Here is a 17,219-nt window from a genome sequence, read left to right as displayed (position 1 = left end):
CTTTAATGCTTAGGGCATTGGTGACGTTCACCATTAGGCTCTCGAAAGAAGAGTGGCAAGTTGAGTCCTTGGGTTACTCTTTCTTAGAAAGATTGTTTCTTATACGTACCGTCAGCCTTCCTCCACAGCCTGGCTCCCTTGCTTACATGGTATTCTGTCTCCTCAAACCCAGCGCACTGAGCTGAAAACCATCTTCTATCCTAAACCAGTTACCACCCTTCACCCTCACTACACTTTATCCTTTACAGTGCTTTTCTCCTGGATTCCTAGTTTTCAAACCTAAAGTTAACCTTTCAACTCTTCCTTTTCCTTACTTTCCTTTTGTACTAACTTACCAAATCATCTTTATACTCTCCTTTTCACATCCTTCCCACCATAATGTCTGTCTTATTGCCTTACAGTAGAATGTAGTCTCTAGAAGACAAGTTCTCTGCCTTCTCCATTCTTTGTTTCCTAGCCAAGTACATCTTTCTTAAACCTTGATTATATTATTAGGTTGGTGCAAAAGTAAGTGCAGTTTACAAGGTTAAAAATAATTGCAAAAACCACAATAACTTTTGCACCAACCTAATATGTCTCGCTTGCCCCCTCACACACACATACAATTAGTGCTCCAATGATACAGTCTTCACTCTTTAACTTGACATTCATGACCCTGCCTCATTTATTCCATTTTATTACCCCATCACTCTTTGACCTAAATTCTCCATATTTTCATCCGTCTACCTTTCTTTAGGCTGTCCTTTCTCTGCTTCTCAGTTCATTTATTTGTTCCTCTCTGTCAGGGATAGACCAAGGTTTTGTCGTTCCTGATGCTTAATCCTTTGGGACCCTCTTTAAGAAAAGAATACAACATTAAGAATACTGAATTAGAGACAGAGCACCAAAAAAGGCCCAAACAAAAGAGGAGCCCCGAAGCTGAAACTGCATTTGTTTCACAGTACGGCAGCCTCAGCCCTTACATCTTGCCTATGCTTTAGCCAAAGATTAGGCAAAGGAGCCAGAGATCCTCCATGAAGTCTTCTCTGCTGACCCAGACAACACTAATGTCCCCAGCAATTGACTGAAGGCAAGGATCTTGTCTTATATTAGGTTGGTGCAAAAGTAATTGCAGTTTAAAAGGTTGAAAATAATTGTAAAAACCACAATTACTTTTGCACCAACCTAATACTACTTTATAGTCTCACAGAATCTTATGCTTTGAATTTAGTGATTACTAAAGAAACATTACTTAGTAATTATTACAAAGGTAATCATGTGTGGTTCATAAGTTTCTTACATACATGTTATTTTTTTAAATAGTTGTTCTCAAAATGCTAAACTGCTATTGAAGTCCAGGGTCTCTGTTATGAACTATGTACAATTATATGAATGAAATTTCTTTGTAGAGTGGTATGTTTCATGGTTATATTGAGGTGTGATCACAAAAGACAGTGAATGTTTAAATAAAAAATAATTTATTACAGTAAAAGACACATTGCCATTAATCCCTCTCAAGATATTTCCCCTTGTTTCGAACACACTTATCCCATCATTCTTGCCACTTTCTGAAGCAGTTCTGGAAGTCCTCTTTCGTGAGTGTCTTTAGATGCACTGTCGTGGCTGCCTCAATGTCCTGAATCGATTCAAAATGTTTTCCTTTCATGGTCATTTTGACTTTGGGGAAGACCACAAGTCGCATGGTGCCAGATCTGGTTAATAAGGTGGATGAGGACACATGTAATGTTTTTATTTAACAGAAATTTCCATACAAGAAGCCTTTCCATCATGACACAGAGCCTTTCCATCATGATCACAAAATGCTGCTGCCGAGTGCCATCCAACAGAAAGGCAGGGCTCTTCCATATGGGAAGTGGTATGTCGAACCTTAGTAACAGTGTGTGACAAGTTTCAACTTGTTCAGTACAGTCAGTCAGGTGTGAGCTACGGTTGAGAGAAGGTGTGTTTTGAAGTGTGCCGTAAATCGTCCTCCATCATGACAACGCTCCGTGTCACACATCTCTTCTGGTACATCAATTTCTGTCGAATAAAAACATTATGGTGTGTCCTCATCCACCTTATTCACTGGATCTGGCACCCTGCGACTTCTGGCTCTTCCCCAAAGTTAAAATGATTCCGGCCATCAAGGCAGCCATGACAGTGCAACCGAAGACACTCATGGAAGAAGACTTCCAGAAGTGCTTCAGAAAGTGTCAAGAACAATGGGAAAAGTGTGCTTGAAGTGAGGGGGAGTATTTTAAGGGGAATTAATGGCAATGTGTCCTTTACTGTAATAAATTATTTTTATTTAAACATTCACTGTATTGTTTGATCACACTTCATATGTCCTAGCCTTATTTTTAGAGGTCAGCTTTTATAACAATCATATGTGATCTTTTTAGTTGATGTGTAATAGACATGAAATTTTATTATTCCAAGAAAACATTTTTATAAAAATGGGAAAATCTTCCAGGGCTTGGTTATTATAGTATTCAGAAAATCCTATGCTAAGATTTAATTTTTGTTGTTATTCTGAAGAGTTTGTGTCTCTTAGAGACCTCTGTTTATTTTCTGTGTGTCTGCTTTACCGTTACAGGACTCACCCAGGAAGGCCTTTTTAGGGTGAATGGCAATATGAAGGTGGTGGAACAACTTCGTTTAAAGTTTGAGAGTGGAGTGCCGGTGGAGCTTGGGAAAGATGGAGATGTCTGCTCAGCAGCCAGTCTATTAAAGCTCTTCCTAAGGGAGCTGCCAGAAAGTGTGATCACCTCGGCCTTACATCCTCGATTCATCCAGCTCTTCCAGGGTTAGTACAGTAAATCCTTTTATTCATCGAAACAATTTTATTTTTCAGCTAAAACTAAGCTTTTAAATATTTAAACTAGAAATATTTAAATGAGCTTTTAAGTGTTTGTGATTCGTCCGTAACTACTATCTGGCTATTTTAGTCTAGGCCCTTATCTTCTACCCTAAAATAATACTAAACTGACTGGGAATACTATTATTAAATAGAATTTCTAAGATAATTGGTATAGAAATACTTCAGTAACATAATATTGAAAAGTTTTGATGCTTTTGGGCCAAAGAAATTATTTTCTGACTAATGACTGCCATAGGAGTGAGAACAAGACATTAATTTCTATGTAGGAAATCTTAAGTAAATTGTATTTGGTTAGTGACCTTGGAGAAAGGTCACTGGTGTACTTTCTTTTTCTTGTAAACAAAATTGAGTCCTAAAATAATTATACTCATTTTGTGAGGTAGTATTGATTTATAATTATAGTATGAAGTAATTTTAAATGAAGAAGCTTCATTTTAAATGTCATAGTTAAAGGCATAATCATTATTGACTTCTCCCTCCCAAATACATTAAGAAAAATGATTTAGCTTTGGAAAACCATTTCTTTATTTTTGCCAAGTTAAAGTGAAAGGGAGAAAATGTATTTTTAAAGAGTATTTGTTACCAGATAAAGGATTAAAGCTACATTCCTTTAAAGCAGTAGTATAACTATTCACATGTAATATGGGAGAAGTGAGAAGGCCATGCTGTATGTTGCATTCTATTGAAAAATAGTGTGTTAAAATGCAAAAGCAAAAAATGTAGACCCAGTTGTGTGTTCTGGTTGTCTACAGTGCTTTTAAGCTTTCTGTATCAGTAGGTAACATTGAGTAAGTGACACATTTGAGGCTTGTTTACTGGAAGCTGAACTTTTGCATGCTCACAAGTATGAACATTTCAAGGAGGTGATCATTGCTCCTTTTTAAATGATTCTTACAGGGAATATTTTATCCATATCACAGGGATGTGAAGTTTTAAAATAAGTTTCTGAAAAATTATTTAAAAATAATTGCTGCAAAAGCTAAAGATTCAAATATTGTGTGCTTAATACAAGTTATTTAGTAATCAACTATTTAGTATTGTACTAAAAGTAATTATTCCTAATATTATATCTGAATATTAAGTTACTAATATTAATATTAGTATTAATACTAATGCTTGTGAATATTTTTGAATCCTTGTGAATTTCAAAGCTTTTGTCACATTTCCTAGAATAGCTTTCATTTGATAATGAGAATGTACTATTTTATTATTTTTGTTAATAATAAATTATACTAACATTTGTTATAATTTAGGTCTCCTTTGTAAATTATCTTCTCATTCATGACATGTTTCCTTGGTGACCAAAAAATTGATATGTATCATAAAAGGCAAGCAAGTATCATTCTAAAAGCAAGATTGGCTAGATAGCAGTCTATAGGGGTGTGTGATTATACACAGATAAATTCTGAATGGAGCAGAAAAACTAATTTTTGTTTTTATTAGTAGTATTCTCTCATTCCTGACGACCTCTGGGGCTAGATCTGAAATGTTCCTTAAAGGAGGTATTAATGGAGTACCTACTAGTTATGTAAGTTGTTAAGTAGAGGGATAGCGTATGCTTTAGGTATCAGACAGTATAGTGTCTATAAAATAAACTTTTTGGTAATTCAAGTAGAAAATAGTCACTGTGCTTTTGCTGGTTTACCCTTGTGTGGTGCTCCTACAACAGAGGGTGCAGTAGAGTACAGCTGGTCACTCTAAAGCTGGAAGTGGCAAGGCTCTTTACAGACTCACCAGAAGCAGTTATAGCATTCTCATCTCCCCTTTTCTACTATATATTAATAGGTAATAAAATTGTTTTGATACAGTTTCCTTATTTAAAGACAACCTTGCTTTCCTACTTCAGTCCTCATAACTATTTTACAGATTAAGTAGTTTTCTTGATAGTCTTTCACAACTCAATGCCAAATTTCTTTTTTTTTTAATTGTTACGAGTTTTCAAATTATATCCTGTGTAATGAGCAAGCTATTTCATAATTGATATATACTTAAAATTTTTCAGATCAAAACCCTTGCTTCCATACTATGTGGATGGACTCCTGGAGTCCCAGCCAAGTATTTTTATCACACATTTAATAAACCAAAACTGGTCCTGAGGATGGTCAGGATACTGCCTGTGAGCATCCCTGATGCTGTGATTATCCTTTGATCAAGATCAACAAGGGCCTTCTATGTAGAAAACATCATTTAGATTCTTTCGTTTTTATAACAAATTATCAATTTGAGACTTGTCTGGTGTCTAAAGCCCTGAGATCATATTTTTTAGTTAGTAAACCAATATATCTCCATACCAGATATTTATAAAAAAATTCTGTCTGAAGTTGATTTCAGCAAGACCTTTTGTTCTGTCAAAGGCCTGGTTTTGACAATTCGTATTTAAAAGAGAGAGATTTTAAAGGACCTTTCAGTGATCATCCTTTCCTGTTGTCGTGCTAAACTTATCACCCATTGCACCAACTCGCCTTCCTTAATTGAGGTTTCCAGTATAATTATCTCAGCTTGGCTATATCCCGTGATGCTGATCTTTTATTCTTTTCTTGTTGGGCCAGTAATACAAGTTTTTTTTGTTTTTCTCTTAAATTTTAATAATCTCAGGTGTGTTTTGAGAATAGATGTAAATTGCAAGCAATAAAAAGATTCTAGGATAGGATCATTTAATTTAGGATTAACTAGAAATCCCTTTATTTAAATGTTCCCTATTGAAAAGTCTTCTATAATATAAACATTTCTGTCTCATAATTGAATATTGAATAAACACCCTGGCTGAGTGTGTTCGTCAGACTTTTGTGAATAGAAACTAATAAATTAGGGAGGAAGTTTCGAGACAAGGTTGTTGTTATTCGCTTACTTGGAATTGGATCAGTCCATCAATATTTATTAGTACCTTCTACTTAGACACAGGATGATACCAAGAAATAACAGATTAAACATCCTGATTGCAAGGAGTGTGTGATTTAGCTGAGGACGTAGAATGCCTGTGGTGTTATGTTCTACAGTGTTACAAAGGAGTGATAAGAATATCCAGTTGGTAGTAACAAGGAGAGGTAAATCAATCTGGATTATTATAGTCAGAGAATACTTTGTGGTAAAAGTAAAATTGGGGTACATAAGATTAATTTGGATGAAGAGGAAAATCTAGGTGAGGAAGGACTATGAGCAAAACACTGTCAGTGTAAGACAGAGCTGTCTGTAACTACAGTAATTTAGCAAAAGATAGAATTTAAAAAGTAGGCTTATATTAGATGGTAGAGGGTCTTGAATGTTAGGCTAAGTTAATCGTTATCTCTAAACAGTAAATTTTTGAAGAAAGAAGTCATATGATGGAAGCAATATTTTCGGCATTGCTGTGCCAGATGGCTGGACGGGAACGTGTGGGTGTAGGAAAGACATCTAGAGGACTGGCAGAAATCTAGGTCATGGTCCTAAGGACCTGTATCTGTTGGATAGTTGATAATGAAATGTGTTTTAATTGTGGTAAAGTATACATAATGTAAAATTTACCATTTTAATCATTTTAAGTGTACAGTTTAGTGACATTAAGTACATTCACAATGTTGTACAGGTATCACCACTATCCATTTTTAGAACTTTCTCTTCATCCCAAACAGATATTGGTAATGGAATTTTAAAGAAAGGTCACCACAGACAGACATTAGAAAGAAAACATGAACAGAACGTGGTTGCTAATAATTAGATAATGAGAGTAAGAAAGGAGTCAAAGATTTTTTGAGTTTAGGTGACTTGAAAAACAGTATGTCAGGGAGGCGTAGTGCAGTGGCCAGACTCTGGTGGCCATACCTTTGGTGAGACCCATGGAACTCGGGGGAGAGGAGCGGGGGCTTGGTGGCAGACAGTGTTTGTCAGACTGTTGTGAATGGAAACTAATAAATTAGGAAGGAAGTTTTGAAGCAAGGTTGAATTAGCACAAGGGAGAACTCCCTGAAAACTCTGCTTTGACAAGACCTGCGGCAACTACTGTTCTTTAGTCTTCAGTAATTCAAATCTTTGCTGTCTGTACCTAGGATGGGGCCTTTTGCCTCTCCGACCTGATCTTTTGTCCAGAAAGGAAGAAACAGTCTTCAACTTTCTAGGAAAGTTCTATGGCTGGCCAATGCGTCTTCCCTACAAGTGGAATTTGAGACTTAGCCCAAGGGCTTGGATGTTATTAGCTTGGTAGGATATGATGCTTTCTTTGTGGGGGCTTTAGAAATTTTCTGTCTCAGAGATCCAGTGGTTTTTATTGAAGAAAGACGAGTGCTCCTATTGGGCACCTTGACAATTGGCCAGTTAATACAAATAATGGAAGTCAAGAGGGGAAGATTATTGTGGAGCCCTGACGAGGAGCTCATTTTAATTAGATGAGTAAAATGAATGTCAGTGCGAAGGGGAAGGGGGTTACGGCTGAAGTTGTGAATTTCATGGTCGTCTATGTACATTCATCAGTCTTCATACTTAGCATTCTCAGCATCACTTATGTTTGGACAATACTGTAGCTGTAAACAGATGACAGTAAGCTAATGTTATATTCCTTTTATCCTGATTTAAGTGCCTATTCTGTGCCAAGATTTTGCCTAGATGCTTTACTTCTGAGTGGCCTCTAAATTCCATCCCACCTACTCCTACAATATTTCATAGGGAAGGAAAATGAAACTTCAGTGAGGGTAAGTTACTTACCAGTGAGTACACAGCTACAATGTACAGAACTGGGATGTGCCACACTTCAGAGCCCAAGCTTTTCCCATCATACTGTGTGTAATTGTCAGCTCAGGCTGCCTAACATAATGCCACGTACTGGATGGCTTAAACAACAGAAATTTATTTCCTCATAGTTCCAGAGGTTGGAAGTGCATGGTCAAGTTGCTGGGAGGGTTGGTTTCTGGTAAGTCCTCTTTCCTTGGCTTGCACATGGTACCTTCCCACTGTGACCTTACAGTGGCCTTTCCTCTGTGTGCGTGCTCTCCTGGTGTCTCTTTCCTTTCTTATAAGGACACCAGTTCTATTGGATTAGAGCCCTCACCTTTGTGACCTCATGTAACCTTAATTACCTCCTTAAAGGCTGTTTCTCCAAATGCAGTCACACTGGGGATTAGAGCTTCAACGTATGAGTTTTGTAGGGACAAAACTCAGTCCATAATACTGTGCTTTTAAAAAATTTATCACAATTTAATAGATGTATGAGTAAAAATTAGTAAAAAACCTACAGTGGATGCTAATTAGGTGGTCTCTGGGATAGAAAACATTACTACAGATTTGATATGTTTTTGTTTTTAATGACTAGCACAACTAAGAATAAGGGATTGGTTTAAAATAAATGATCTGCTGTGGGAAAAAATGTTACTGGGGTGTGTTTTTTTATTTGTAGAGATACTTTTTTGTGTCTTTTAACATTGATTCTCTTTGAGAATTTATTCCTTGTATTAAGTGATTATTCACCGTTCAGATTAGTACCAGCAGTGGCTGTAATAATGTGTAGGCAGGATAATCTTCATTTGAAAGAAAGAAATTATGGTATGTGGCCTAGAGCACAGTTTTGGGTCAATTCAGACTAGTTTCAAATCTGTTTGCCATTTGCCAGCTGCGTTAGTTACCTAACCTTCTTGTGCTTTAATGCACTATTTATTGCTATATAACAAATACTCCAAAATTTACTGACTTTAACTACAATAAACATTTAATTTCCCTCACAGTGTCTGTGGGTTAGAAATCCAGGTGTGACGTAGCCAAGCAATACTGGTTCAGGGTCTGTTAAGAGGTTACTGTCACAAATTGGCAAGGGCTGCAATTATCTGAAGGCTTGACTGGGGCTTGAAGATCCGCTTCCCAGATGGTTGACTTACATGACTGGCAATTTAGTGTCGGCTCTTGGCAAGAGGCCTTTGGTTCATTCCATACAGGCCTGGCCAAATGGCTGTTGGCTCGCTTCCCCCGAGAATGAGCAGTTAAAGAGAGATGGAAACTTCTTTTAATGACTTAGCCCCAGAAGTCAAATAGCATCATTTGTACCCTGTTCTATTCATTAGGAGTGAGTCATTAATGTGCCCTGTGTTCAGGGGGAGGGGAATTAGGCTCCATCTTTTGAAGAGAGGAGTATCAGGTTTTTTGGACATTTTAAAGCCACCACACTTAGTTTCCCCAACTGTGAAATGGAGATTGTAGCAGTGTCTACTTCTTGAGCTTATTGTGGATGTTGCATTTATCCATGTAAAGCACCTTGAATAATGCCACTCGTATAATAAATAATTAATGCTAAGCCGGTGCTTCTCAACTGTGGGAACCCAAGAGAACTACCTGGGAAGGGTCGAAAAATCCCAGAGATCAATTCACACCCTAGGCCAATTAAATGACCATCTCTAGAGATGCGACACAGCATTCATATTTTAAATGCAGTCTTCCTTCCCCATGCTCATATCCCGGTTCATCCTTGGCCCTGACTTCTGCCCCTTGTGTTCTTGGTTGTAAGAAGACAAGCCATTTAGTGTGAGTCCCACAACTTTTTTACTTTCAAGCTTAAGATCGGTCCTTTACCCTTTCTGTCTCTGAACTTCCCTGTCTCTAAAATATTATGAGAAACTTACAGAAGAATGCCTGCACTTACCTGCCTAATGATTAGTAAGGAGGAAGGAAAAGGATTAAAAATGGGCTTATTTTGGAGTTAAGATTTCAAAATTCTTGCCCAAATTAATTGAAACTACTTGAACTTTTGATTGTTGGTTGAGTTGGTAAATCACACAAGATGAACTAAGCCTTCCACAAATTCATTTGGGAATATTTTTGCATTGGCTACCAGTTATCAGTAATTTTTATTTTTTATATTTTATGCAATTTTAATGACAGGTTAAGCCTGCAAATACATATTGCATTTTATATATAGAACAGGACTCTTTGTTAATATGAAATCAGTGATTGAAACATTGCTTTTCAACTATTAAATTGAAATGAAGGCATTAGCTTTGATATTTCTCCCATGGAAAATCAGGATACTAGTCCTGCCAACAGTGAGCTTACAGTTTTATTAAGGAAACAGGACACCTGCACAGAGAGCCAGGATACACAGACTAAAGTGGGGTGAGAGGGAAGAATCATTTCTAAGTCAGACGATCAGAAAGGTTTTATGGAAAAGGAAGGTAGTACTTGAGCTGGGCTTTGGACAACTGGTAGAATTCCCACAGGTGGTTTGTGTTCTAGGAAGAAAGGATTACATGAACAAAGGTGTTTGGAAAACAGAGGCTTGTGATTACAACAGTGAGCACAGTGTGTGTGTTGGGAGGGGGATACATATAATTGGATTTGGTAATCTTTCTGTAAAATTATTATTCAATTGCACATTTCTAAATAATTTTATTACCCTGAATAAAATTCTTCATCTTCATTGCCTTGGACATATTTTCCTTTATTTAAAGAAATATTTTTATCAGAGCAATACATACATATGGTTTTATTAAAAAATCAAATAAACTTAAAAGGTTTATAAAGAAAAACCCTACACACCCTTTGGCAACCCTCAGTTTTTTTCCCAGAGGAAATCAGTTTTCACTTGGTTATGTGTTCTTTAGGTATTTGCTTCCATTTAATAATATACTTATAATGATTTACCTTGCTTCCTCACTTTTAGACATTATCTCATTGGTTCTGCATATGAAATATGTGGCATTAGCTCTGTTACATCCACTTCCCTCAAATGATTTCTTCTAATATTGTTATATTAAATTTTAGCTGAATTCATAATTAATGTTTGACTTACGACTATGTAAGGGTGTGTGTATATGTGTGAGAATGATTGCCTGGTGTTCACATTCGTCTTATGTTTTCACTCCCATAATTTTTCATAAACCTGTCTGCACTTTTTTTTTCAAACTGCTCCAGCAAATCCACTGTGAACTATTTGTTTTCAAAATTATCAAACAATTGATAAAGTCTTTATTTCTGGGGAGAGTCCTCTTTGGCCCTTTTTCTTCTGCTCCTACCTGAACCGATTACAAAGGTCATCCTGAGCTTCCCTCACCTGTCTGCCTGAATCTGCTGTTTCCTGGGGTCTTTTGGTTCATTGTGTTGGGCATTAAGTTCCTTCAATCTGGAAAATACTGTTTTTGGGGCTGGGAAATGTTCCTGTATTATCTTTGTTATATTGTTGCTTTGCACGTCTTTTCGCTGTCTTTTAATTCTGCTTTCTACAAAATGTGGTCGTTTATTTGTTTTTTAAGTTTTAGCTTTTATATTTTTAATATCCATGTTCTGTTTCTTCTTCAGAGCATTCTGTTCTTGCTCTGTAGCATGCTATTCTTTCTGAGGATACTAACAAAGCTTTTCGGGTCTTTTGGTTTTGTTTTCTTCTTTTCCATGTGTTATTTCTGTTTGTGGGATTTCTTTTTGTATCTCTTTATTCAAACATATGATGATTCTTGTCTGTTGTGATTTAAGAATAGCATTTTGTATGTGGGACCAGTGGGCTTGTACTGCACTTTAGGAGGATTAGATAGAGTGAAATCTAGTAGAGACAGAGAGAAATCTAGCATATTTCATTTGGGGATTCAAAATGTCAATATGTGGACATATTTTTCTCTTCAACCATCAAGTTCCTCAGGAGCAGAGGAGTGGGAAATGTGCTCATGAGCCCATTATTTCTTAGTAGATTTTCACTAATCCTCACATTTTCAACTGTGTTCCTCTTGCCCTTCCCTCTCTCGGGTGTCCAGGAATCCATTGTTATTCAGAGACTGAGTCCACTGCTGCGTCAGAGCACACTTGCCTGGGTGTGTGGGCTGGGGGCAAGTTCCCTGGAAACGGACAGGCTTTTTTCCAGAATCTGTCTATTTTCAGCCACTTGCATTCACTTCCAAATGTCTTTGAAATCTCATCTACTTCTGTCTTTTCTGCTGTTCTTTTTTGCCCTTGGGTGCTTACACTTTTTAAACGTTGTTTTACTGTCATGATAGTGGAGTCTTGGGAAGAACATGTGATCAGTTCATCTCTTTAAATCCATTTTTCTTTGCCTCCCCCCCATACTTGATTTTAATAGCAGCTGTGCAAGCAGTATGTGCATGTAAAGTGCCTGTGAATTTTAACTTAAGAGCATTTGAAAATTTAGAAAGCAACTGTTTTTCTAGAGAAAACCACCCGAAAAGGGCCATTTTTATCAGTGCAATGCCTAATGATGAAGAAATCTAGTTTAATAAACCAACTTGTATTTAAGCCTTGAGTTCTGTTTTTCTTCATTACGTGAGAAATTCACTAGGGAAGTTTGAGTTAAGCCTGTCTTTTGTCCATATTACATATCATAACGCCACTTGCATTGTTTGAGGTTAGCTGAGTGGTTTTTGCCTTGCAAATGTTGGTTAGTTATAATACTAGTTATTAAGTCATCAACTCTTAGATAATATGAGCTCTGTAGGATGCATGTGACATATTTCCTTCCCTAGGTTAATTCCTTCTTATTGAGAAGTTCCTTTTCTTTTGAAATTATTCAACCCTCATAAATGTCTGTGTCTATGAAATACAGAAACATTATATTAAACTCCAAGTTTAAGCCCTTTTCATTTTCAATATGTGCCTTTTAGGTGTTCTATAAGCAGTGTCAAATATATAAACTGTTCTTTTCTGCTGGGTAAAGACCTAAATGCAGAGCGGGATTGAAAGGTCGCCCTCTACATATCTGTCCAAAGTGCCGGTCATTCAGATGTGCGAAACCTCCACTGGAATAAATTTCGATGACATTCCAGTCGGCTCTGCTTCCATCAGATCCACATTACAGGAAAAGCCTTATTTGTGCTTATAATACCCCATGATTTCTCAGATTATAGATCCTGATAAGTAGATGGTCTTTTCTGAGTACATACACAAATCTTTATTTTTCTAATAATGGCCTTTGACACTGTGAGATAGTATTAAGTTGGGAGTGGGTTTATGCAAACTTGGAAAGAGAAGCCATGACTAAGCAAAATTATTTTATGTTAGAGCAACTGGTCTTGAAGTATGTGTGAGAGTGTGTGTGTGTGTGTGTGTGTGTGTGTGTGTGTAAATTTGTTGAAATCTTGCATCTACTGTCTTTTTTTCAGTTCTCTTTATCCTTGACTGCTTATACCTTTTAAAAATTATTTTATCATTTTCCTGAAGTATTAGGAAAAGTAGATAAACTTTTCAAGTTTTCCTCATACTTGATTTTAAAGCCCACAGAATTTCCTTATAACAGTTTTATTGAGATATAATTTACACACCATACAAATTGACCTTTTAAAGTGTACAATTCAATGTTTTTAGTATATTCACAGAGTGCAACCATCACTGCTATCTGGTTTCAGAACATTTTTATCATTTCAGAACGAAACTGGAAGCCTATTAGCAGATACTCCCCATTCTTTGCTCCCCCCTCAACTTCTCCAGCCCCAGGCAAACACTAATTTTCTTTCTGTCTGTAAAGATGTGCCCCTTATGGACATTCCATATAAATGGAATCACACAACATGTGGTCTTCTGTGACTGGCTTCTTTCATGTAAGTAAGTTACAAGGTTCATCTGTGTTGGAACATATATCAGTACTTCCTTTTTATAGCCAATTAACATTCCAGTGTATGACTGTACCACACTTTCTTTACCCATTCATTTATTGATAGACTTTGGGTTGTTTTCACCTTTTGGCTATTATGAATAAGCTGTTATGAACAATTATGTACAAGTTCTTATATGGACAAATGCTTTCATTTCTCTTGGATATCTACCTCGGAGCGGAATTGCTGGGTCAAATGGTGACTTTATGTTTACCATTTTAAGGAACAATTTTCCAAAGTATTTGTGCTGTTTTACATTTCCACCAGCAAGGAATGGAAGTTTTAATTACATCCTCAATAACACCTGTTATTGTTGTTTTTACTTTAGTCATCTTCATAGTATAGACAAATACAATTTTGTAATAGGAAGATTTTGGGCTTGAGGAAAAAGAGAGGAGACCCAGCTCTCCAAGGCCAAGAAGATAATGTCTGTGGGGGATTTTTAGAATGCATTGTTGTGAACTGAGTGAAATCCTCAGTGAATTTTGCATCTTTCACTAATGCTTTTATTTGAGGGGCATCTTATTTGGATTGAGCTGGAAAAAAGAGAACAGTCAACAAATGAATTATTTTTTTTTAAAGTGTCTAACTTGTATTAATAGAAACTCAACTCACATAACATAAATATTGAAAATGTGTTTATAGAATATCAATTTGAAGGGATGTCGAATGGTTAGCTTGCTAGCCACCTGCAGCTCTGCCCTGACTCTGTTAAGCTGTATTCTAACACCTAGTTTACTGAACCCTTGGACATAATCAACTTCTACACTGAATCCATAAATAAATTTGAAGACTTCAGAGAAAAGGAGGAGACATCCAAAATAGACTTACGTAACTCTGGGCTTAACTCAGGGCTTGATGATTTGACTCATAGGACACCAAGTCAGTCCACTTGAACAGCAGTTTCCGCTGAATCAATAGTGTGTGGGGGGGGCACTGGGGGGCAAGGGGGGTGTAATATGGTTTGCCTATTAATTACTTATTTAATGTAACTACACACTGTTCTTTTCCCACTTAATGTGGCCCTAAATTCATGGGGAATGCCAAGTTTCATTTAGCTGGGATATTGCCAGTTTTGTTCAAGATTAATAGATTGTCAGAGGCTCCGCTTCCTACGTGCTGTGATTGTTTTTCTCATTCTTCTATGTACTGACATTCCCATATAAACAGGTTCTTCAGCTGTTAAATGCTTGTCTAACATCTAGCCTAGATCTCCCAGTTTTGAAATTCAGATAGACTATTTTACATGTTTCTTATATTTTTATCTATGCCACCTATTCCCACGGACAAGCATTCAGCAGTCTAAGTGCCCCTAAAACAGATTTGTTGACCTACAATTTAGGTATCATCAAGAGTTGTTATAGGACTGAAATGGAAAGTGGCACCTAATTTTCTGTTCTGCCTGCAGACCTTTGCCTCAAGCAAATACTTGTCACATGGTTCAACACGTGGGTTCATTCTGGGAGCAGAGGTTCATTGTAGATGTTGGCTAATTTGGCAATAAACATACCTCTACATCTTTCAGAATCTAATCAGAATAGTAGGATTTGTACTTTTATTAGTAATGTCTGAAAATAGACTAATTAATTTGTATTAGTCACTTTATCATCTTGCCCTTTGAGAAATTTGTGTGACGCCTTTGAGAGCTTTGTCATGGGCAAGGGTTGCGAGAGAGCTGTAAAAATATAGCCTCTCCTTTTTCATGGAAAAACACCAATCCCATTCAGTATAAGACGTAATTGTGTATATAAGCTTCTCATCACTTTAAAGAAGTGATCCTGCTCCAGAGGAATAAAATGCAGTGGTAAAATCCAATCTAATCCAGTGTGCTGGCATTTCATGATTATGTTTCCCATGCTGTGAATGCATATGTAGAAAGAAATATAATTCATGTGTTGCATATTCTCATATATTTTATAAAACATTTTGTGCCCAGACATTCTTGTAGGCTTTTGTGAAAATGTTCCCCACATACACCCAGGACCTAAGAAGCTGTAATTTATCATAAATGAATTAAGATTCCTACTACTCATCAATTTTGTGTGTTTATGTATTGATTCAGGAAACGTTTCTTAAATATTCACATATATGAGCATTGTGCTAGGTGTTCTGTGATAGAGGTAATAACAACAGCTAACTGTTAGACTGCACTGGTCAAATGATGTGCTCTGAGGTCAGACTGCCCATTTGAACTGCAGTTCAGCTACGTAATAGCTGTGTGATCATGGACATGTTAATTCGTCTCTGTTTCAGTTGAATCATCTCTATCTGGGAATGTATTAGATTCCTATTGCTGCTTTGACAGATTACCCCAAACTTAGTGGCTTAAAACAGTACAAAATTATTATCTTACTGTTCTGTGAGAAGTGTGGAGGCTCAGCGGGTTTCTCTAATCCAGGTCTCACAAGACCCAAATAAGGGTATGTGTCACCATGGGTTCTTACCTGACAGCTGCTTCCAGGAGGCTCATGGGGATTATTGGCCGTTTCCAGCTCCACGGGGTTGTAGGCCCCTGTTTCCTTGCTGCCTGCTTCTCAGCTTCTAGAGGCTGTCCACATTCTCAGGTGTGTGACCTCTCTTTATCTCCGAAGTCAGCAGTGGCTCATTGTTCTATCTAATAGATTAGCAAGCTTTCATAAATCCTTTTGTGAGGCCTAATGAGGAAATAAAAAGCTACTTCAATGAATCTGGCTCCATGAGGCTGAATATTTTGCTTCCTTTAATGGCTGACCTTCTCATGGCTCTGAAATGTATCATGATAGAGGTTAGCATTTCCCCAGTTTTATTTTATTTTTCCTTGCAGCTAAGATTATAAGTACAGTATAACTTCAGCCATTGAAAAGTCAAAGCATATGACAAACACTGAGATAAATGTCCAGATTAGAGTTAGATGCCACTGCATGGTAAAGGTTCAGCATTGCTGATTATGACCATCATTTTTTTTTTTTTTTTTTAGCAAGAGTAAATACTTGTCACATGGTTCAATGTTTGCTACTTACTCTGGAACAAAAGTTTTTATGGTACAGTCAGTCTTCTTTAAGGGCTGAGTAATTTTTTCTGTACACTATATATACTATGCTAGTTATATTTTTGTGTCTTCACTTGAGAAATGGGTCAAATTTTGCCAACAGCAAATGAAATCTTTCAAGAAAACTTGAATCATTTGAAGTGGCACTTTCCCCTAATGAAGAAAGTTAGTTCTTGTCCTAGGAAAAGATTGATATTAAGGAAAATAATGACTATTTCAATTATTAGCCATTATTCCATCTGCAAAGTTTTCTTAAACCTTTCAGACTCATGAATAATAACCTACCGTGTTTCCCCAAAAATAAGACCTAACTGGAAAAATAAGTCCTAGCATTATTTTTCAGCCCTAATGCTTCTGAACATTAAGCCCTAATGCGTCTTTTGGAGCAAACCTTAATAGAAGACCGGTCTTATTTTTGAGGAAACATGGTATTATTCTAATTTTTATTCCAATTTAGTTATAGAAGTAATTGCAAGTTTAAAACAGTTAAAATATTTTAAATATCTGCAAAGATGCATTTCACTTTCATTTCTGAGGCCCTTCCCTTCTGTGTAATTTCATTACTTAGTATCTTTACCTTCCCATCACCAAATAACCCTTTTTTATCATTTAAATAACACTCTGTAATTCGATTCCTACTCAACGCTTTGACCCAGCTAGTTCTTTAAATGGACTAAATCATTCCACATTTTTTAAGATGTATTTGAGATATAAATGTCTCTTTATTCCTGTACTATTTTGTCTTACTATTTGTGTCTTAAAAGTGTGTCTTAAGTATGTGTCCTAAGTG

General features: G+C 36.6%; 1 protein-coding gene across 5 annotated transcripts in view; it reads left to right on the top strand.

Moving 5' to 3' along the window:
* The window catches only part of FAM13A (family with sequence similarity 13 member A), a 284,523-nt gene that overhangs the window by 37,908 nt on the left and 229,396 nt on the right, over positions 1–17,219 (top strand). For all 5 annotated transcript variants that reach the window (XM_019741111.3, XM_074323597.2, XM_019741109.3 and 2 more), the window contains exon 3: positions 2,576–2,785. In XM_019741111.3, coding sequence (XP_019596670.3) covers positions 2,576–2,785 — 210 coding nt within the window. The remainder of the gene's footprint in view (positions 1–2,575; positions 2,786–17,219) is intronic.

This window comes from Rhinolophus sinicus, chromosome 1 (assembly GCF_057876585.1).
Source record: "Rhinolophus sinicus isolate RSI-liver-muscle chromosome 1, RSI-T2T, whole genome shotgun sequence".
Classification (NCBI taxonomy): domain Eukaryota; kingdom Metazoa; phylum Chordata; class Mammalia; order Chiroptera; family Rhinolophidae; genus Rhinolophus; species Rhinolophus sinicus.
This window is presented reverse-complemented; position numbering and strand designations above follow the sequence as displayed.